The 22,198-nt window shown below is 42.0% G+C and overlaps 1 protein-coding gene across 1 annotated transcript in view; it reads left to right on the top strand.

Moving 5' to 3' along the window:
* The first annotated feature begins 10,787 nt into the window (after positions 1–10,787).
* The window catches only part of TMEM236 (transmembrane protein 236), a 43,062-nt gene continuing 31,651 nt past the window's right edge, over positions 10,788–22,198 (top strand). Inside the window, exon 1 of the mRNA XM_008148880.3 lies at positions 10,788–11,044. Coding sequence (XP_008147102.2) covers positions 10,788–11,044 — 257 coding nt within the window. The remainder of the gene's footprint in view (positions 11,045–22,198) is intronic.

Here is a 22,198-nt window from a genome sequence, read left to right as displayed (position 1 = left end):
ACAAAAGCCCCAGGCCTGGCCACAGTTCTCTCTCCACCTTTTAGTCCCCTATTCTCCAACCACAGAGGAAAGAAATAAGGAAGGAGTCTGTGCTGCCTTCAGAAAGTATCTATATACCTGATCGGCCGATTGCCTCCCATGGGGAGCTGGCCTAAGCCATCAGTAGGACATCCCGTGAGGTCTCCCGGATTGTGAGAGAGAGCAGGCCGGGCTGAGGGACCACCCCCCCCCCCCCCCACCCCCACACACACACCACCAGTGCACAAATTTTGTGCACCAGGCCACTAGTTGGTATATAAAATTTGCACACAATGTCTATAATTTTGTGAGTGTGGACATATGTACATACTCATGTTACCATCACCACAGTCAAGGTAATAAACATATCAAACACTTCTAAAAGTTTCTTGTGTTTTGTTTTTGTAGTAAGAATATCTCACATGAGATCAATCCTCTTAACAAATTTTTAAGTGTACAATATCTTGTTGACTATTGGCATAATGTTGTACAGCAGCTGTCTGGAACTTACTCATCTTGTGTAACTGTAACTTTCTACCCATTGAACAATAACTCCCCCTAGTTCCCTCCATCCCCTGATACCCACCATTGCCTACTTCCATACATTTGACTATTTTAGTTGCCTCATGTGAAAGGAACATGTCGTATTTTCCTGTGACTGGCATTTCAACTTGGCGTGTCTTCCAGGTCCACCATGTTGTTGCAAGTAGTAGGATTTCCTTTTTCTTTTAAGGTTTATTAATATTCCATTGTACATATATACCACAATTTCTATATCCATTCATCTGTTATGGACAAGATATGAAAATATCTTGGCTGTTGTGAATAATGCTGTGATGAACATGGGAGTCAACAATCTCTTCAAGATCCTGATTTCAATTCATTTGGGTGTATGCCCAGAAGCAGGTTGCTAGATTATAAGGTAGTCCTGTTTTTAATATTTTAAGGAACCCCCATACTGTTTTCCATAGCAGGTGGACCATTACCAGGAGTAGTGTACAGATGTTCCAATTTCTCCATATCCATCGTAAATAATATGTGTAAAATAGGCATCCTAACAGGTGTTGTCTTGTTTCAGATTTCAGGGGGAAAGATTTTGGTTTTCTACCATCTCATACAATGCTAGCTATAGGCTTTTCATATGTGGCCTTTATTGAGTTGAGGAAAGTTCCTTTTATACTTTTTTTTTTTTGAGGGGGAGTGTCATGACAAGCTGCTGAATTTCATCAAATGCTTTTTTCTGCATTTATTGAAATAATCTTGTGATTTTTTCCCCTTCATTCTGTTAATGTGGTGTGTCACACTGAATGATTTATGTATGCTGAACCATCCTTGCATCCCAGTGATACATTCCCCTTGGCCATGGTATATAATGTTTTCAATTGCTGATGAATTAAATTTGCTAATATTTTGTTGATGATTTTTACATCCATGTTTATCAGAGATATTGGCCTGTAGTTTTCTTGTAATTTTGTCTGGTGTTGATATCTGGTGATTCTGGTCTCATAAAATGAGTTTGGAAGTATTCCCTCTTCTGTTTTTTTGGAAGAGTTTAAAAAGAATTGGTGTTAATATTTAAGTGTTTGATAAAATTCACCTGTGAGGCCACCTGGTCCTGGGCTTTTCTTTGTTGGGAGGTCCTTAATTACTGACTCAATCTCATTTGTTATCAATCTGTTCAGTCTTTCTATTTCTTCTTGATTTAGTCTTGGTAGATTTTGTGTTTCTAGGAATTTATCTGTTTCTTCTAAGTTGTTCAATTTGTTGGTGTGTAATCCTATCTAATAAAGAGGGAATATGCTAATTGACCCTCAGGCCATCGCAAAGATGGTGGTGCCCACAGCCAATAAGGAGGGAATATGCTAATTGACTGCCCCGCCCTCAAAGATGGCAGTGCCCACGGCCACAAGATGGCAAGGCCCAGTCCCCTCAGCCCCACTGGGGCAGCAGGTGCGCGGCCGCTCCGAGCACCTGCCTCTGGAGTCCCCCAATCCCCTCAGCCCCCCAGCCACCCAGGGCCGGCCCGAGATGTAGGCAAGCCTCGGATGGCGGCTGCCCAGCCGCCCAGGGCTGGCCTGAGGTGCAGGCAAGCTGCGGATGGTGGCTATCCAGCTGCCAGGTCTGCCCAAGGCTCAGGTAACTAGGGCCAGCCGAGGCTTGCACTGCCGGCAGTGGCAGCAGCAGAGGTGTGATGGGGCGTTGCCTTCCCCTGATCGCTGGGTCGCCTCCTGTCCTGAGTGCTCCCGGACTGTGAGAGGGGGCAGGCCAGGCTGAGGGAACCCCCCTCCAGTGCATGAATTTTCATGCACCGGGCCTCTAGTTGTTTATAATAGTCCCTGTGATCTTTTTCATTTCTGTGGCATCAGTTGTAAAATCTCTATCATTTCTGATTCTATTTATTTGGGTCTTCTCACTTTTTTTTTTTCATAGTAAGTCTAGCTAAGGGGTTGTTCATTTTGTTTGTATTTTAAAAAATCTGTTATTTTTTCAGTGTTTTTCTATTCTTTATTTCATTTTTTTCTTCTCTAATCTTCATTATATTCTTTCTTCTGCTAACTTTGGGTTTATTGTTCTTTTAATAGTTACTTGAGTTGTGTGAAGTTAGGTTGAATCTTTTTTTAATGTAGTTGTGCATCACTATAAATTCCCCTGTATCCTATAAGCTTTGGTATGTCATGTTTTTGTTTTCATTTTTCTTAAGATATTTTTTAATTTCTCTCTTGATTCTTGTATTTGAATATTATATGTGGCTACCTAGACTAGTGTCTTGAGCACAGTGAACAGGCCTTTTTTTGCTGTTCAGGAAACTTATCTAAGCAGTTCTCAACCTGTGGGTCACGATCCCTTTGGGGGTCGAATGACCCTTTCACAGGGGTTGCCTAAGACCATCGGAAAACACAGATATTTACATAACGATTCATAACAGTAGCAAAATTACAGTTATGAAGTAGCAACAAAAATAATTTTATGGTTGGGGGTCACCACAACATGAGGAACTGTATTAAAGGGTCACGTCATTAGGAAGGTTGAGAACCATTGCTTTATCTGAACCTTTAGGTTGATCAGATGCCTCTCTTATTTGCTCCCAAAATGACTTGGGCATACATCTCTCATTGTGCTTCTTTTGAAATTACTAATGGAAATATCAACTAGACTCTAATCCTATAAAGGCAGAGAGAGTATGTTGGTCATTTTTTTCACCCAATCATTAGCATAGTAGCTAGGATAGAGTCCACTCAGTTCATTTGTGAATTCATTCTGTCACTCATTCAGTCAACAAGTATTTATTGAGATCTTACTCTGTTTTGAGCACTATTCTAAATTTGAGTATATAACAGAAATAAAAGCTGGTAAAAATTCTTGCCATAAAAAAGCTGATATTCTAGTTGGAGAAGCAGACAATTAATGTAATAAATATGTCAAATAAACATTTTATTATTGTTAAGTAATAAGAAAAAAAATAAATCAGGGGGAAGGATAGGAAATTTGGGGTAAGCAGTCTTACTGAGAAAGTCATTACATAAAGCCCTAAGAAAGTAGTTGGCTTTTTGGATATCTGGGGAAAAGAATAGCAGGCCAGAGGCTGGGGTAAAGAATGTGTGTTTAAAGAATACTGAGGAGGGCAATGAGAGTGAGAGTAATAGGACATGAAGTTGGAGACAGTGGTGGTGGGGGAGATATCGTGTGGAATATTGAAAATTCTGGGAAAGCCTTGGTTGTTTACTCTAAATGAGATGGGAAGCCACTGGGGTCTTTTGACAGAGAAAAGTTGTACTTATTCAATGTTTGTCAAACAAAGTGGGTCAAATATACATAACATAAGAAGACATATTACTTATACACCTTTAGAGTCTAAGTTTTAAAAGGGTAATTCAGGCTAGGAGATTCTACACCCTCAATCTTTTAAAATATCCACTTAAAAACTGCGAGTAAAGCACAATCTGCACCACCCAGTGGAGTTAGGGAGCATTGCAGTTAGTAAACCATTTGGAAATGTTTTTATCTACATTAACTAAAATAACTGGATAGCTGTCATTTTTGTGTGCTTTGTGAGGATAGGGGTACGACTATTAATTTCAAGTTATTTTATGTTAAGTAAGGAAAAAATTGAAGAGCTTCAGACATCAAATTCTTAACAGTGCAGATTCAGGAAGTTTAGGTTAGATCATTTTTGTGAACTTTGGGATGAATGTATACTAATTAATTAGGACTGTATCTATATTTAAGTAGATCTTATTTTTTTTATTAAGTTTGTTACTTTGGAATATTGATAGTCAGATTATTATTACCTCCTGAAAAACAAAATCTGAGAATCGTTGTACAGATGAAGTCACTTCCTCTTTTCTTTAACACTCTATTTCTATTTAAATTAGGTTTTATTTGAGCCAAACTTATGACATGCCTAGAATCAAGATCTTAAATGCTCCTTTTAAAATTTTATTTGTAATTCTCAGCTCTCGTTCATTGATAACCACTACACACAATTTGTGTGATGGCTATGTGGTGGGATGGGAAGTCTTCATTCTTTCTTCTCTTTTCTTTTTTCCTTCCTCCCTCCCTTCCTTCCATTTCAAGATCTGAACAATTATAATAGAAAAGCATATATAAGGGAGCATTATTATTTTTAAAAAGTAAGGACATTCTCTACATTTTTGTTAAATTCAAGAATAGAGTCACTAGATAAATACTGGATATTAAAAGGGTTTCAAAAGTGAAGCCTTTGATCTTACAAATGTATTTAATAGCCAGAGAGATGAGGGTATATATATATATATATATTTATAATATAAAGTTAGTGTAGTCTGGACTATGATAACATAAATTGGTAAAAGGGGCCTGTATCAAATGGTGAAGTAATCTTACTGAATTCCCTTCAAGTGAGTATTTGGTGACACCTGCTCGTGAGAATCAGTAATGAGCTTTGAAAATTGTTAATAACCAGTAAACGAGGCCCAGGGACACGCTGCCACCTCCTCCCCGGCTCTCCGCAGGCCCAGCCTGACCCGCAGAGCAGTCTCGCTGCCACCGCCTCCTGCCTCTTTGCACATCAACCCCATAGGATCACAGGAAACCAGCCACAGATGTGCCAGGACATTCCTGGAAGTTTGTACATTTTGTTTCACAGACGCTACACCGAAAACAATGAACAAACTTTGAGATTACAAACGGTCTTGCTAACAGTTTCAGAGACTTTCAGTTTTGACTTCCTGCCCGCAGGAAGGAAATGACAGCTGGGAGTGTGGAGAACAGGTGTTCCCTGGACAGCGTATCTTCTGCTTACTAAAATAAAAAGCACTGCATCAACACTCCCGCATGGAAGTGCATGCTAACCGCAAGACTCAGTCTTTCCACCACAGGCCCAGCTTCAGAAAGCCAGAGATGCTTCCTACCAGGAAGTTGTTTAACCCAGCATTACAGAGCAGAGGAGGGGCACAATTTTCTGAGTCAGTCTTGGATGAATCTAAGTAAAGAATCAGGGTGGTTTGAAAATGTACCCCTTCACGTCCTTCCAATTATTGGAGGTGTAATTGCATGGTGGACTCATCAGGGGACTTAGAAGGGAAAGAATCAGGATTGGCATAAACTGAAGGGTAGGTGATTTTAAACCCTCTTTCTTCTCCCTTTGTCTTTTTTCTCCAAGTGTAGGGTCTGGCATTATTTCCTCCCAGTAGCTCAATGTTGGCATGAGGGTGCAATGGCAGTCTTTTCCTTTGCCAAGCTAGCATATTCCTCTGTCCCCCATGAAGAAACTGTCCCTGCCTCCCATCTGTTATGGAAAGTGTAGACAAGTGACCCTAGAAGGACTGAGGACTAAAATAACTGACGGCTGTACCTGGGACCGGACAAATACCAGGCAGTCCTCTCCAGCCGCCTTTGTTAGTGGTTCGATCCATTATTGAACATGCCTTTCTGAGGACACAGGGGTTGGAAAGGTTGGGAAAGACATTGTAACACTGGGCTTCTAAAGTCTTTGTGAGCGCTTGCAAAGGGGCATAGTCTTCTCCTAACACGCATGGTGCAAGTAAGAAGCTGCCATCCTCTAGCCCTGGCTGGTTTGGCTCAGTGGATAGAGCGTCAGGCTGCGGACTGAAGGGTCCTGAGTTCGATTCCGGTCAAGGGCATGTACCTTGGTTGCGGGCACATCCCCAGTAGGGGGTGTGCAGGAGGCAGCTGATCGATGTTTCTGACTCTATCCCTCTCCCTTCCTCTCTGTAAAAAAATCAATAAAATATATTTTTTTTAAAAAAGAAAGAAACTGCCATTCCTAGGGGCCTTTCTTTTCTCTCTTTTCTATGGAGTCTCCAAGAAGCCATGGAGGAAGGAGGCATGGGGCTGGAATTGGGACCATGCAAGGAAACTGAAGCTCGCAAGTGAACAGATTGTATTGTGACAGGTTGTACATGACTTCTCCTTCTGAAAGGGACAGCATTCCTTTGGGACAAAAGATGAGTTAGCCATTGTCAAAGCCCAACACAGACCCACTGCCCACCACGCCTCTTATCCTTCATCTGCTTGTTCCTTCCTCCCACAGGTGTGCATTGGTGGTGGGCACTGTGCGGAGACATGGCGATACACAGTTGAAAGCAGATGTTCTCTGCCTTCGAAGAGCTTTGGGTTTTGTAGGGGACCCAGTGCCCAAACAACAGGGAGGGAAGTGTTACAGCAGAAGCCTGAGAGATGCAGCGTATTCAACAGACGTGTGGACGTAAAGGAGGAAATGCTCACTTCTGCTGGGAGGAGGCGAGCAAGGAGAGGATTCATACCGGGTTTAACTGAGGACTGAGGGGCGAATGCTCTCCTTCACTCTCTCCTGTGAGATCCGAAGGCAATCAAGCTCAAACCCAAATGCCCAGCCAGGAAACAGTTCCTCCAGGTCTTCTCCCATCCTCGGTTTGCCCCTGGCTGTTTCACTGCTCCTTAGTACTGCCCTTAAAGAGAGAAAGTGGAAGTGGAATTTGTTTATTTTGCTTCTACTGAGAAGTTAGGGAAAACAAATTAGTGGAGGAGAGGTAACAAAAAAATAAAGCACACCATTTTTATTAAGCGGAATTGCTTTGTTTAATTGATTTCTATGAGTCTAAAATTATTTTCTATTTTTTTTGCTTATGAAATGTTGGAACGATACAGATATTAATAAATAAAATGAAACCCCCCTCCACCCCACCTCACCCATTCTCCAGGGCCAGCACTGTTAGCAGTTTGATGAGCATCTTTCTGGATTTTTAAATCTACATTTAAATCTACAACTATATTTTAAAACAAAAATGAGATTTTGTCATCCATATTGATATACATATTATCAACCCCTTGCCTTTCTCTCCCAACCCTCCCCCCAACTCACTACATCATGAACTTTCTTAGAACTATTTCCAAAGGAAATGTCATCATAGGATACAGGGAAATGCTGTACAACATGTAGATAGTGCTTTGAGTCGATAGGAAAATCAAGATAGGTCAAAAGTCCCCTCCGCCAGAGGCCTTCTCTGATCAACTCTACTTGGACTTCTTTGGGCAGTCCTCTCCTCTGAATCATCAGTAGTTTTGCATATTGTTTCCATATGGTATCTGCTCCCTGCTTGTAAACATATTCTTCTGTCTATACTGAAGCTCTTTTGGTTGCAAAGATCAAAGTCCCCATGGTGTAAGAATACATGTGAACTGGAAAGGTCAACTGAGGGACTGGTCTTCCTTGCATCTCCCTGTTGACTTGTTCCAGTTGTCTTTCAGCTCTTCTATTCCCTCACCATTTGGCTTCCACTTGTTCATTCATTCATTCATTGGTTCATTCATTCACTTAGCAAGTAGTTACCGAGTGTCATTGGCATGCTAGAAGTGGTTCATACAGTTTGGGCTGTTCTAATCCTGACTTGATGAAAGTCATGGCCTCTTTTAATTCCCCTTATTAAATTCTCCCCCTGTTTCTTAGTTTAAATTCCTCAGGGAAAGTGATTGGCCCAGTGTATGCCAGGCCACACGTAGATGTCCGGACATTCCGTGGCCCAGAGCCTGTTCATGCTGATGTGGCTGGAGAGAGCCCTTCACACACCTAACCTGCCCGGCTCACTCCGCAAATGTTCTCGGGCCTTTACCTGTGCATTCGTGTCACCTCCCACCCAGAGTGGAAGTCAATACTAACTGTGTGGCTACCATGACCTGCACGCAATAAGTTTTCAATGGACAATGTTAACAAATCTCCCCTTAACATGGAGTTGGGCTCATGGTGGGCAGTGGGGGAGAATCAAACCTCTTTCCCACTCAGAGAAGGCACGGCTAGTTTTCACAGCACCCCGCGTGGCAGAGAGCAGAAGATCTCATCGCAGGAATGCTCACACTGTGGGGTGGTCTTTGAAGGTCAAGGTGGAGAGCCATCAGGAACCAGAGGAGGATTTATGGGTAAAAAATATAAAGTGAGTGTCAATGTTAATTCCCATATACATGGAAATAAAATGTAAGCATTTAGTATATAATTACAGACCTGGGCAAGGTTTCTTTTCCCTAGAGCCAGGATATTTTTATTCAACAACTGTCTTCAAATGATCAGGTCACAATTCCTATTAATACACAGAGTGTGTATAAGAAATTGTAATACAATATAGCCTTGATGATTCAAGACAGAGGGTTAGTAGGTTAACATAATTTGTAATTAGTATAATTTATTTTTATGTTAATCCTCACCTGAGGATATTTTTTTCCATTGATTTTCAGAGAGAGAGTGGAAGGGAGGGAGGGAGGGAGGGAGGAAGAGAGAGAGGGAGAGAGAGAGGGAGAGAGAGAGAGAGGGAGAGGGAGGGAGGAGAGAGAGAGGGAGAGAGAGAGGGAGAGAGAGAGAGAGGGAGAGAGAGAGAGGGAGAGAGAGAGACATGATGTGAGAGAGACACATCGACCGGCTGCCTTCCACATGCTCCTGGACTGGGGCCAGTGATGGACCTGCAACCCTTCCGTTCGAGGGCCCACGCCCTAGCCACTGTAACTAGTATCTTTTAAGTAGCACTTTTGTTAGGGATGATATAGACAATTAATGTCAGTCACATGGTATTGGAAATAGTTGGCCCCGGAACTGCTGCTCAGATGTCTTCCTGCCCCGTCCTTCCACATCCTTGTCACCACTCTTCCACATCTCTTCTTTCCTTTGCGAGGACCTCTGCCAAACTTCAGGGAATTCAAACTTCAAGTTCAAATAAAATAACGAGATAGCCTGAGGCCCTGGCTGACCAGCCTGCAGTGGGAGGGCAGCAGGTGCTACCTCTCAGAGCCACCACCAGAACCCGTGTCCATCCGGAGAGCCAGACGGTGCAGGGCCCCTTCTGGAAGGGCCTTGGGACGGAGGAGCCCAGAGGAAGACTGGCTTGCACCAGGCAGACAGCAGGCACCCAGAGCCATCTGAAGAGCAAACACGTGGGAGGATCGAGAGCGTGTCTGGGTGCAGTGCTCTCCTCAGCACGCCCGCTCCAGGTGTTTGAGCCCAGGCTCTCATCGCTCACCAGGCTCCTCCATTGCTCCCGGCTGGCTGCCTGCCTCCAGGTTAGTGTCGCTCCTGCCCTTCCCCCACACCTGCACGCCTCCCCTTTCCAGATGATTAAGTGACTCCTCTTCAGAAAAAAACTTGCCTACACACACACACACACACACACCCCAAATCCTTTATGGGACATTTACGTTCTGACCCCAGGTGACTGTTCTAACATCACCTTCCCGTTTCCTGCAGCCACACTGGACTCTGTAACCCATTCCAGCCGCCTTGCTCCTTTTTACTGCCTGAAACGTCACTGCCACCCAACACCTGCCACCCATCCTCCCGGTCCTTCTCGTTCCCTCCCCGTCCCACCGCCCAAAGAGGAAGTTCTCTCTGCGTTGCCACGGCATTTAGGTTATGACTCTGACCTCAGCTACTTTTTGTTGCTGAGGGGTTTGTTTCCTCCTGTGGACTGTGGGCGTTTTCAGGGCAGGAGCCTCTGTCGCTCATGCATCCTCACACCCCAGCACCTCGCAAAGTGCTCACCACAGGTGCTATGGAAGGATATTCAGGGAAACAATTGTATTTTAAGCATTTGATACGCGTTTGGGCTAGATGTAAATAGCTCTTAACTTAGTGTTAATCCCGATAATAGGGTTACATTGCCACGTTAGTTTCCTGACCAGCAAAATAAAAACAAGGTATACAAATAAATACATAGCAATTAGTGTGTAAGAACAAATAAACAATTGAAGTACCAGGAAGAAGCCTGGTTAGAAAGTTAGCAGAATAAATCCAAACTCCCTTTGCAAGCACACTGAAGAAAAAGGAGGTGTCGTTTTCCCAGATGAAGACCTGGGGTTTGGATAGTTTGCTTTGCTTGAAATTGCTTAGATATAAAAATAGGGGATTGGGTTCCCTGTTAACTGTAAAGGTATATTCTTCTGATGATGCTACTTCACAAGTGTTAAATGTTACATAAACCATTTTTGTGTTCTAATGAGCAATAAAAGCTCCATTAAGATACCTCTTTTTTTCACAGTGCTTCACAGCATGCTCTGAAGTCCACCTGACTTCTAACAACAGATGTGCAAACACACGAGGCGATCCCTTCCACAACTGCTCTGTGTCTTTAAGAGACCTCGGTTGTTAAGTTGGAAGATCACTGAACCATAGGAGGGTCAATAAAAGAATAAAGTCGCTGGTTAGTGATTCAAGTACAAGGAACTTGATCCCAGCTCCTATCTGAGTGTCCATATGCTGCTCACAGTCCGAGGGGGAGTGCCGGGCCCGCGGCCGCTCGCACCGCCTGGAGATGGCTTCTGGAAGGCTCATCAAGCTCCTGGTGTTCGAGCTGCTTGAGTTTGCTGCTTTCTCCATCCCCACGCTGGTGATTGTGGAACAGTTCGCCACCGCCTATCAAAGCTCAAGGGATACAAGAGAGAAAACTCATTATTGGCTGATCGTTTCCTGTTCAATTGCCTATGTGGCTTCAGTGAGTCTGTTGATTTGGGTTCCCATAAAAGTTCTCTTATACAAGAAACATCATCTTTCAAAAAAAATTAAAGGATGGTAAGTAAAAGAAGTCTTCAGCAGGGAATCCCTCGGATGCTTTCCAAGCCATTTTCTCATGTACTTTGTGTAAGGACGTTAGCGTAGCGGAAATGTGTATAGCGTAAGATGAAGGAGAAGTAACAATCACTGTTTCTATAAATGTATTCATATGAGAGCATCTTCCATATTTTGTGTGGGGTTCTTTTTTCTGATTGATAATAATTAATTCCATGTGTTCATAAGATAGGCGTTAACCTGACTGCATGATACTGTGAGCAGTAACTGTTAGACTTAATTCCTTTGTACACCAAAACTGCATAAAGTTATGACAGCTAATTTACAGAAATAATAACCACAGATTAGAATATAGAATTCCACTTTTGTATAAAACTGAAAGTCATGTGTATTTTTAAATGTTTTTAATGCCTGGTTTGCAGGTCTAAGGCATCCTTTGGCCATTAACCAACTGAGATTTTTTAAGCAACTGGCTCCTTTAATTAGCTTTTCAAAAATAATACTTTACTGTGCCCATAAATTCTATTACCCTGGTGGGGGAGAAGTATTTAAATAATAATATAAAATAGTTTAAATTAAGATTTAATATTGATTTAACTGACAGTTTAGCGAATGGCTGTACCGACCAACCCATGTGAAGGTATTGAGAACAATCTCTGATACTAATGTATTTTTCTTTTTAGATGTTTAGATCTGATTCTTTTTCATCTGGGATATCTTTGTTTTCTTTGATAACTTAAATTTTCTTTCATTCAGATCTTTTATTTTAAAGTTAAACAGCATAGAGTGCGTTTGAATTTTAAGATAACCAGGGGTAGAAATGTAAAAATAATAAATACAGATATGCCTAGACACACTGTGGGAGGGTGCAGAAGGGGAGAGCTGAAGTGTGGTTAGTGAAGTGCTCTTTAGATACTGATACTTATGTGGCCTCGAGAATCACACCTACCAGGGGGCTTCCGTTCCCTGTGGGCAGAGGTCCCAACACGGGATATAAAACATTTGGTTGACTGCTTTTATCAGTGGCATTCAAAGTCAGAAAGAATAAGGGAAAAGTTGCATGAGGTAGAGGAAATAGCACAGAATCAGGCAGATCTGGACTCTCAAATATGAATTTGCATATTTTAACATATGTGGTAATACAGAGTGTGTCGTGTATCTTAATTGCTAGCTGAAGATGATGCAAACCTTGACCCAAAGCCTCTAGATCATCTGAGGGTGGGTTTGGAGTTGAGCTGGGCCCTCCACTCATACCCCCTGGGAGTTGCTGTTACTGTAAAGACTCTGGCTGGGCCAGGGAGGTTTGAGGGCATGGAGGAAGGTCCAAGTGACCACGGGAGTAAACCAATGGGAAGCTGGCCCGTGGCAGCCCAGGAAGGGCTCTTTTATGTGTTTTTTTTTTGTTTGTTTGTTTTACATTGGCTCATATTCCTAGGACCCCAAGTTCTTTATATTATTTAGGCAGCAAAGTTTCCCATATCACATATCATCATCATCATCATCATCATTAAGCTGTACTTGCTTCTTTACTGATCTCTTATGTGCTATGAGACTTATTTATGAATTTCATTTCATTCTGTAACACCTCATGCAAGAAGAAATTGATTATTAGAGAGTTATAAAACTTTCCCAGTCAACTAGTGAATGCAAGGGCCAGACTTTGGACCTAGGTCCTTCTGATTCCATGATTGGTACTCCTAACCTCTACCCTAAACTGCCTTTTGAAGCTCCCAGTCTCCTGGGGCAACTGAGTGTAAGGAAGAGGGTAGGTTTCATTTCTACTCCCCAGTGAACATGTTTCTTTGGTACATCTGTTTTAGGTCATCCTCCTGTGTCAAGGTGTCTTGGGCTGTCACAACAATGATATATTTCAGGAATTTCTTTTGGAAAATACTCTTTCCTTTCTGTTTGTGGGTATGGCTGGCTATGTTCTAAATAGCTCTGAATATGTGACAGGTTATCTATAATTTCAGTGAGACTGTAAAACTATTTCCTCATGGCCTCATGCATGAGCACTATCATATTATTATCTCTTCCTGGCATAGAAGAGAAGAAATAGCTACTGAGCACTATACTAGGAGTTTCATGCATTCTGTACTATTAAATTTGAACTTTGTGACAACTCAGGGAGATATGTGCTAGTGTTCTAATTTCATAGATGAAGAATCGAAACTCAAAGAAATGATTAACTTTGTCAGGTGACAAAGTTCGTAAGTGGTGGAGCTGGGATTTGTGAGTCCAGATCTGCCTGATACTGTGCTGTTTCCTCTATGTCATGCAACTTTTTCTTTATTCTTTCTGACTTTGAATGCCAAGTGTGTTTCAAGAAAAATTCAACCCTTTTAGTGTCTTTAGGATACATTTCTCCTAAAGATGGATATTGGGATATTATAGACTAGTATGTTTCCCAAATGTGTGAATTTGGATATTTTAACACATGTGGTAATATAGAGTGTGTCGTGTATCTTAACTGCTAACTGAAGATAAGCAAAAGTAATTGCTACTATAGAAAGTAGGTATTAAAAGTATGAATTATTTTTTTTGAAGAATAAAACGCTGTTTATGTGAAATTTCATAGATCTTCAGCATTTCTATATTGTTGGCGGGTCTATTTGAGAACCTCCCTGCAGGTCTATGTTGGCATCATGAGCCCAGGAGGCTGGTTTCAGAAGAGAGTGAGTCACCTAGCTACTGAAGGGTGTGTCCTGGCAATACATCTGACAGGGGCAGACTTGAGTCATCGACCTGCCTGCCAATGTTGTGAAGCTGACCAAGTGGATGTAATTCCCATTTTATAAGGAAGGAAACAATGTCAGAGAGCTGAAGACATGCACACTAAATCAACAGCAGGGTCTGAACTTTAATACAGTGCTCCTTCCTTTACTCTTGTTAAACACTTCCTCATTCTTTTAGAATGATTGTTCCTTTTTAGGGATGCCTGTCATAATTCATAACAGACTAGGCAGATCATTTGAGGAATGAGAAAAAGCTATTTGTATGTAGACCAAATTGTATATCCCAATAAATAAGAAATCCTTTCCTGTAATAACAGTGAATGTGTGAAACCATTGAGCAAGGCTAGCCGGAAACTGGAGCAGACCTCCAAAGAGAGGGTACCTCGGGGCAGAATAACACTGGAGGATTCATAGGGATTCCTGCCCTGCCTTGGGACAAAGGGCTATATTTCAGGAATTCTCTCAAGTCTTTCAGAGTTTAATTGCTTTAGACATGATTTGTCAGGAATCCTGGGCAGTGCCAAGTTTAAAAGACTCCAACATTTTGGACTACATTCTACCTTGCTGAAGTCCTTAACATATTCGATGAGATTTTGCTGTTGATTTCTTTTTCTTTTTTAAAAAAAATATATTTTATTGATTTTTTACAGAGAGGAAGAGAGAGGGATAGAGAGTTAGAAACATCGATGAGAGAGAAACATCGATCAGCTGCCTCTTGCACACCCGCTACTGGGGATGTGCCCGCAACCAAGGTACATGCCCTTGACCGGAATCGAACCTGGGACCCTTGAGTCTGCAGGCCGACACTCTATCCACTGAGCCAAACCGGTTTTAGCTGCTGTTGATTTCTTTAAGGTAGTGGTAGTAATAGTAGTTGTAAAATAAGAGCAAATTTTATTGAACAGTTACTACGTACCAAGCATAGTTGTAAACACATTACCTCTATTATTATAATTAATTCTGTAACCTTTATATGTAAGAACACTTATAGTGCCCACTTGACAAATGAGAAAATTGGGACACAGAAATTAAAAGACCAACCTAGCCAATGAGTACTGGAGCCACCATTGACCCTAGGGTGTCTGTCTCCAGAGCCTGGTCTCCTGAGCACCTTACTGTTCCATAGGAGCACACATACGTTATGTGTACAGCACCAAAAACATCTGGGCATGGATGGGCAGACTGGCCAACCTCAAGGAAATCGACTTATCTTTTTTTTTTTTTTTTTTAGATATGTTTTATTGATTTTTTACAGAGAGGAAGGGAGAGGGATAGAGAGTTAGAAACATCGATGAGAGAAACATCGATCAGCTGCCTCCTGCACACTCCCCACTGGGGATGTGCCCGCAACCTAGGTACATGCCCTTGACCGGAATCGAACCTGAGACCCTTCAGTCCATAGGCCGACGCTGTATCCACTGAGCCAAACTGGTTAAGGCTCGAGCTTATCTTTTCAGCACCTCTGAGAATGTCTTCATAAATTACCATGAACTAAAGAAACACTGGTGCTTAACGGCTATTTCTTCCCAGAGCACATCTCTCTGTGGGTCTGTCATCTTAAATTACTCAGTAGTAATAATTATGTGATACCTGATTACAGGCTTTCTCTTCCTTGTCCACCCCCTCCATAATCAATAAATCAGCAAGAGTATATTTACTTTTTGCATTTCTTTCCCAGCACATGCAATAAGTCACCAGATTCCGTTAATTCTTCCTCTTTCGTTTCTCTTGCATCAGCTTCCGGTTCTCCATGATTGTTTTCCTCAACCCAGCAAGGCCCTCATTTCCAGAGCCACCTTACACTGGCATGGTTCCCCCAATTTCCATAAGTTCCAATTCATTGTCAGATCGTTGTTCCTGGTTGTTTTGTTCAAGGAAGCATGAGGAATATTGTATTATCCCAAGCTGGGATTGGGCAACCTTCACCAGCAGGTGTCCTTGTCCTTTGCTTCTCTCTACTCCCCTCTTTCCTCGCAGTCCTTGTTGACAGAGCAATGATCTTGGAAAATGTTTTCTGCATGTCAGTTCCACCACTTAAAAATCTACACTTTCCGCCAAAACCGGTTTGGCTCAGTGGATAGAGCATCGGCCTGTGGACTCAAGGGTCCCAGGTTCGATTCCGGTCAAGGGCATGTACCTTGGATGTGGGCACATCCCCAGTGGGGGGTGTGCAGGAGGCAGCTGATCGATGTTTCTAACTCTCTATCCCTCTCTCTTCCTCTCTGTAAAAAATCAATAAAATATATTAAAAAAAAATCTACACTTTCCTTACTTGTATAATTCAGGGTTGACATTATACCACAGAATCCTAAAGCTGGACCACACCTTAGAGTTCGTCTGCTCCACTATTTCTCACAATACAGATAGACAGTCTACCTCTGATTTGAAAGGGAATTCACTACATTTTGATGTGATGTATTGACTTCCATGCCAACTGTGTCACTTGTTTCATGACTGAGGGTGTGACTGATTAAAATTCCTTGAAAAACTTGCTCTCAATGCATAGTTTCCTCATCTCATGCCTTGGCAACACCCATAAGCCTGTAAGTGCCTTAAAGCCAGAGTGTGTCTTTCGTGTATTTCTAGCCTTAGAACAAGTGTAGGAGAACATATAGATGAATAGGTCAATGGGTAAATACTTGAAATATTTTTTAAACCTGAATTAAGAATATACTCTTTTCCCTATGAAATATCATTGTACTGATTTTAGTCATGTTTTTAATCAATTGCAGTCTTCTGGATCCTGATTGTGTCATTCAAAATGCTAGCTGTCCCACTTGATTTTGTGTCCTCTGCCTATGAGAGGACACATAGCTTCCTCATCTCCCAGAGTTACCAGTAAAAGTATTAGATGGCACAGTTTTAGTAGAAATTCTCCAGGTTAACAGTGATCCACTAGTCCACTCTCAGGGTTTGTTGGAATACCTGTGAATTTATCTAACCAAACTTCCTTCCAGTTCCCATTTCTCACTCACTCAGTCCCTCGATTAATAAACATTTACTGAATAGCTGTTGACTGCCTGGCATTCAAGATCATCCATTCTCTAACTTCTATCTGTTTTTCCAAACTATCTCCCTACAAAGATTCTTCATTTGGAGTTGACTGTTGGGGAATACCTGAATACACATTAGGTATTGTCTCCTTCCTTAGGAAGCTTGTAGTCTACTGTGGAGACTGCACAGTTACACATTAAAATATTGGAAACTAATGTAAAACAATATACACTAAATCACTAAATAGTATCTGACTGCCTCAAGTTCTTGATGAGCCCAGAGAAGAGAGTCATCAAAACTTTGTACTGAGCCAAAACCGGTTTGGCTCAGTGGATAGAGCATTGGCCTGCGGACTCAAGGGTCCCGGGTTCGATTCCGGTCAAGGGCATGTACCTTGGTTGCTGGCACATCCCCAGTAGGGGGTGTGCAAGAGGCAGCTAATGATGTTTCTCTCTCATCGATGTTTCTAACTCTCTATCCCTCTCTCTTCCTCTCTGTAAAAAATCAATAAAATATATATTTAAAAAAAAGAAAAAAAACAAAAACTTTGTACTGATAGTGAGGAAGGTACCCTTTTGATTCACTTTACCTACCCACCCCATTCCATCCCATCAGACCGCCACACAATGCCCTGCACTCATAGATGTTCAATAGATGTGTGTGGATTCGGGTTTGGAGTAGTCAGGGAAATTCTCACAAGAAAGCTAGATTTGAGCGAAGCTGGGAGCAGGAAGACATTCCAGATATTGATTTAAGTGAAAGAGAACCCAGTGAGTTTCTGAGCAGAGTGGTTTCCCAAGTTGTTATCTGGCCTTCCCACTCACCATGCTTCCTCTGTGAGAGATCTCAAGGTCAGAATTCTTGCTGCACAAACAGGAATCTATAACTCACGTGGCTTGGCTCAGGTCTTTCTTCACAGGCCTGCTCCTGGGAGAGTCCTTCTTTTTGACAATTTACTACATATGCACACAGCGCTCTACTGGCAGCGCCCTAATGCAGCCTTTCATTTATAAATTACACCAAGTCCACAAGTCCTTCTCTTCAGCCAATCTGTCCTCTGGTTTCAGTCTTGCATTGGTTTCAGCCTGAGTACACCTTCAAAGAAGTGTCTATATTTCTAACATAAATTCTTTTACTCATTGTATTTGTTTCCTCAGACAGCTGTTACGACATACCACCAACTTGGTGGCTTCAACAACAGACATGTATTGTCTCCCACTTCTGCAGCCTAGAAATCTGAGGTTGAAGTGTTGGTGACATTGGTTCCTTTGGAGGGCCGTGAGGTGGAATCTGTCCCAGGCCTCTCCCCCAGCTCTGTTGTTTTGCTGGTGCTCCACTGGCATTCCTTGTCTTGTAGATGCATCGCCTAATGGATCTCTGCCTTCACCTGGTCACACTCCCTGTGCCTCCTCTCATAGCCTTCCGTTTTTGCATGTCTATCTCCTAACCTTTCCTATTTATACGGACATTAGTCATGTTGGATAAGGGCCCACTCTAATGTTAACTTATGACCTCTGAAACGACCCTTTTTCCAAATACAGTCATATTCTGAGGTGTTTGAGGTTGGGACTTCAGAGACAATTCAACCTAAACAGTTTGCCTTTTGTTCCCGCCCCCGCCCCCCAATTTACATTCTTCCCACGTGCAAAATAGATTCACTCCATCCCAACATCTCCAAATTTTTAACCGTTACAGCATCAACTCTAAGTCCAAAATCTCATCTAAACATCAAGAACTCAGAGTCCCAAAACTCATAATCTAAATGATCCAAATAAGTTATTGATGGAAATTATGAAAGAAAACACGGGAGAGGAAAAAAACTAAGAATAAAGAATATGAAAATGCAAACAGTAAAAAAGAAAAGAAGGAAGAGAAAAAAATGTATGAACAGATAAAAAGGAGAAATGTTAAATGAAAGAAAAGAAAAATTAGAGTAAGAAAAGAAAAAATAAGAGTTATGAAAGGAACAAGAGAGAAAAGAGTAAAAGAAATATTACCAAAGTAATAAAGAAGAAAAAAATAAAGAATCTAATGGGGGTGGAAATGGGGGTGGGGGTGAGGAGTCAAGTTCTTCACAGCAGATTTTAGTGCCTGCTATGATTTCCCTTTGGAACCTGCTCTTATGTTGTCTGAGGCTAACTTTCTTGTATGCCAGTTTTGTTCCACCTGGAAGGTGCTTTTGTGCTAGCCAATGTTAAAAGCTGGCACCCTGTTTGAAGCTTTAAGCAATCTACAGCTTTTAGCTGCCTCCATTGGGCTTGGTTTCCCATGGGAGGAGCCATGTTGCGCTCTTAGGCTGACTTTTTAGCAGCACAGAGACCTGGGGCAGGACAGAAAATGTCCAGACTTCAGGGAAGATGGTTGGTGTGTTCCCCATCCCAGAGCCACATGTGTAAGTATGTCCCAGAATATTTCCCTGATTTCAGCAGGCCAGTGGGGTCTAACGGAAATCAGGAGTTTCTGTCAGCTCTCTCATGAGAGGGAAGTGCCAACTAGATTCCTGGGAATGTGGGGGGCATGTCGCCAACCCACAGCCAGACACTGACACTACCTGAGACTGCTGCCTCCTCAGCAGGGTTTGAGATGCAGGGTGGAGTACACTGGGTTCCAGAGAGTGGGGCAAGTGGGATTCCTTGGGGGTGAGGAGGGTGAGCTGTATACCAGCGGGCATGGTATTTGCCTTTCCCCAAGCTTCTGTGGCTGGGAGGGTTTCGCACCTCTCAGGAAAAATGGCTGCTGCGATATCAGGGCTGGATGACCCAGCACAGGTATCCTGGCAGCCACTCCTCTACAACTGTACCCAGATTTCTTCTACCCCAGTCTCTCCTCAGGAGACTTCAGTACACACCACCCTCCCTCTGCCAATACCTGGGGTGAGTGTTTTGGGAGTGGAAATCCTGTGCAACAGCCCTTTTTTAAAAAAAGTGGCTTTGTCTCCAGGAGGCTCAGATTCTCCCTGGTGGATGGAAGCCCTGCAGCTGGATGGCAAGTGGGTGGCTCTTTCCATCTCTGGCTGCCTGGGCTGGAGAGCCCAACCTGAGGTCCAGGCCTCTCTCCTTTCAGGGGCAACCCCCAACAGTCAGCATAGCCCTCCTCACCCTTAGCTTTCTACTCCTGTGGTCTGGGCCAGCTCCTCTTGTGACCTTGCCCTTCCTGCCAGTCTCAGAGTGGTTTCTGCCCTTCCTTATTGAAAGTCTACTCTTCAGCTAGTCTTCAGTTGCTAATTCAGGGTGAATATCCCCCAATTTAGTTTTAATTCCAGTTTGGTCCTGGGAGGAGGTGTGAGAAAAACCCACCTACTCCTCTGCCATTGGTGTATGATCTTTCTAATGTATTGCCAGATCTGGTTTGCTAATATTTTGTTGAGGATTTTAGTATCTATGTTTATCAGGGATATTGGCATATAATTTTCTTTCTTTGTAGTCTTTTTATCTGGTTTTGGGATTAGAATAATACTGGCCTTGTAAAATGTACTTACAAGTCTTTCCTCCTCTACAATTTTTTGGAAAAGTTTGAGGAGGATAGGTGCTAGTGCTTCTTTGAATGTTTGGTAAAATTTGCCTGTGAAGCCATTTGGTCCACAACTTTTATTTGTTGGAAGGTTTATTTTTTGTGTGTGTGTGTTTATTTTTAAATTACTGCTTCAATTTCATTAGTTGTAATTGGTCTATTCAGATTTTCTGATTCTTTCTGATTCAGTTTTGAAGATTATACATTTCTAGGAATTTATTCATGTCATTCAGGTTATTCAATTTTTGGCATATAGTTGTTTGTAATATTTTCTTAGAATTTTTGTTCATGTGTCAGTGTCATTCATTTTTAATTTTAGCTATTTGGGTCCTCTCTCTTTTTTTCTTGATGAGTTTGGTTAAAGGATCATCAGTCTTGTTCATTTTGTTAAAATACCATCTCTTGGTTTCATTGATTTTTTTGTAATTTTTAGACTCTACTTCATTTCTTTCTGCTCTGTTTATTATTACTTCCTTCCTTCTGCTCAGTTTGGGCTCTGTTTGTTGTTCATTTTCTAGTTCCTTAAAGTTGAAAGTTAGATTGTTTACATAAGATTTTTCTTGGTTTTTTTGAGGTAGGCCTATAATGCTCTGAATTTTCCTCTTAGGACTGCTTTCACTGTTTCCCTTAGATTCTGGGTTGTTGTGTTCTTGTTTTTATTTGTTTCAAGGTACTTTTTGCTTTCTTCCTTGATCTCTCTTCCTTAATCTTGGTTGTTGGTCCTTGGTTTTCATCACTGAATATTTCATGTCAGTCCCTTCTGGCCTGAAATGTTTCTTTTGAGAAAATAACTGATAATCTTATGGGAGCTTGTTGTAGGTAACTCTTTTTCACTTGCTGATTTTAAGATTCTGTTTTTATCTTTAACCTTTGTAATTTTAATTATAATGTGTCTTGGTGTGGGTCTATTTGGGCTCATCTTGTTTGGGACTCTCTCCACTTCCTAGACTTGTGTATCTTTTTCCTTTACTAGGTTAGAGAAGTTTTTAGCCATTATTTCTTCAAATAGGTTCTTGATCCCTTGCTCTCATTCTTCTTCTGGTAACCCTATGATGCAGATGTTGTCCTAAAGATCCCTTAAACTACCCTTATTTTTTAAATTCTTTTTTATTTTTGTTGCTCTGATTGTTGTTCCCCTCCACGCCCTTCTAACTTGTCTTCCAAATTGCTAATTTGATTGTCTGCTTCATCCAACCTACTTTTTATTCATTCCAGTGTATTCCTGATGTCAGATATGGTATTCTACATTTTTGACTGGTTCTTTTTCATGGCTTCTATGCCCCTTTTCATGCTGTTGTAGTTTTCAGTAAGTTCTTGGAGCATTCTAATTACCATTATTTTGAACTCTATATCTGACCAATTGCTTGCCTCTATTTCATTTAGCTCTTTTACTGGAGATTTCTTCTGTTCTTTCATTTGGGGTATGTTTCTTTGTCTCTGCATTTTAGCTACCTCTTTGTTTTTATGTATTAGGTAGATCTTCTGTGTCTCCCAGTCTCAGTAGGGTGGCCTTACGGTATGTAGTAGGTATCATATGGGACCCAGTAACACAGTCTCCTTGATCACCTTGATGCACCAGGAATATCCCTAGTGTGGTTTATGTGAGCCCTCCTGTTGTAATTGAGTCTTGATTGCTATTGCCCCATTTGTGTATGGGGTTGACCCTCAGACTTGCTGACTGTGAAGATCAACCCTGACTGCAGTGTATGAGTTGCTGCACAGGTGCTTACCACATGAAGTGGAATTTGCCTCAGCAGGTTCTGGTGCTTCCCGAGATCTAACCTAGGATATGCCACTTGTGAAGCTCATTGGATCCTGCTCTGATATTGTCAGGAGCTGGCTAGTGGATGTGTCTGCTCGGGGGCCTCTTGGGAGGGACGCTGGTGCAGGTCAATGTCAGACACTGCTTGTGACTAGC

This window comes from Eptesicus fuscus, chromosome 2 (genome assembly GCF_027574615.1).
Source record: "Eptesicus fuscus isolate TK198812 chromosome 2, DD_ASM_mEF_20220401, whole genome shotgun sequence".
Lineage (NCBI taxonomy): Eukaryota > Metazoa > Chordata > Mammalia > Chiroptera > Vespertilionidae > Eptesicus > Eptesicus fuscus.
This window is presented reverse-complemented; position numbering and strand designations above follow the sequence as displayed.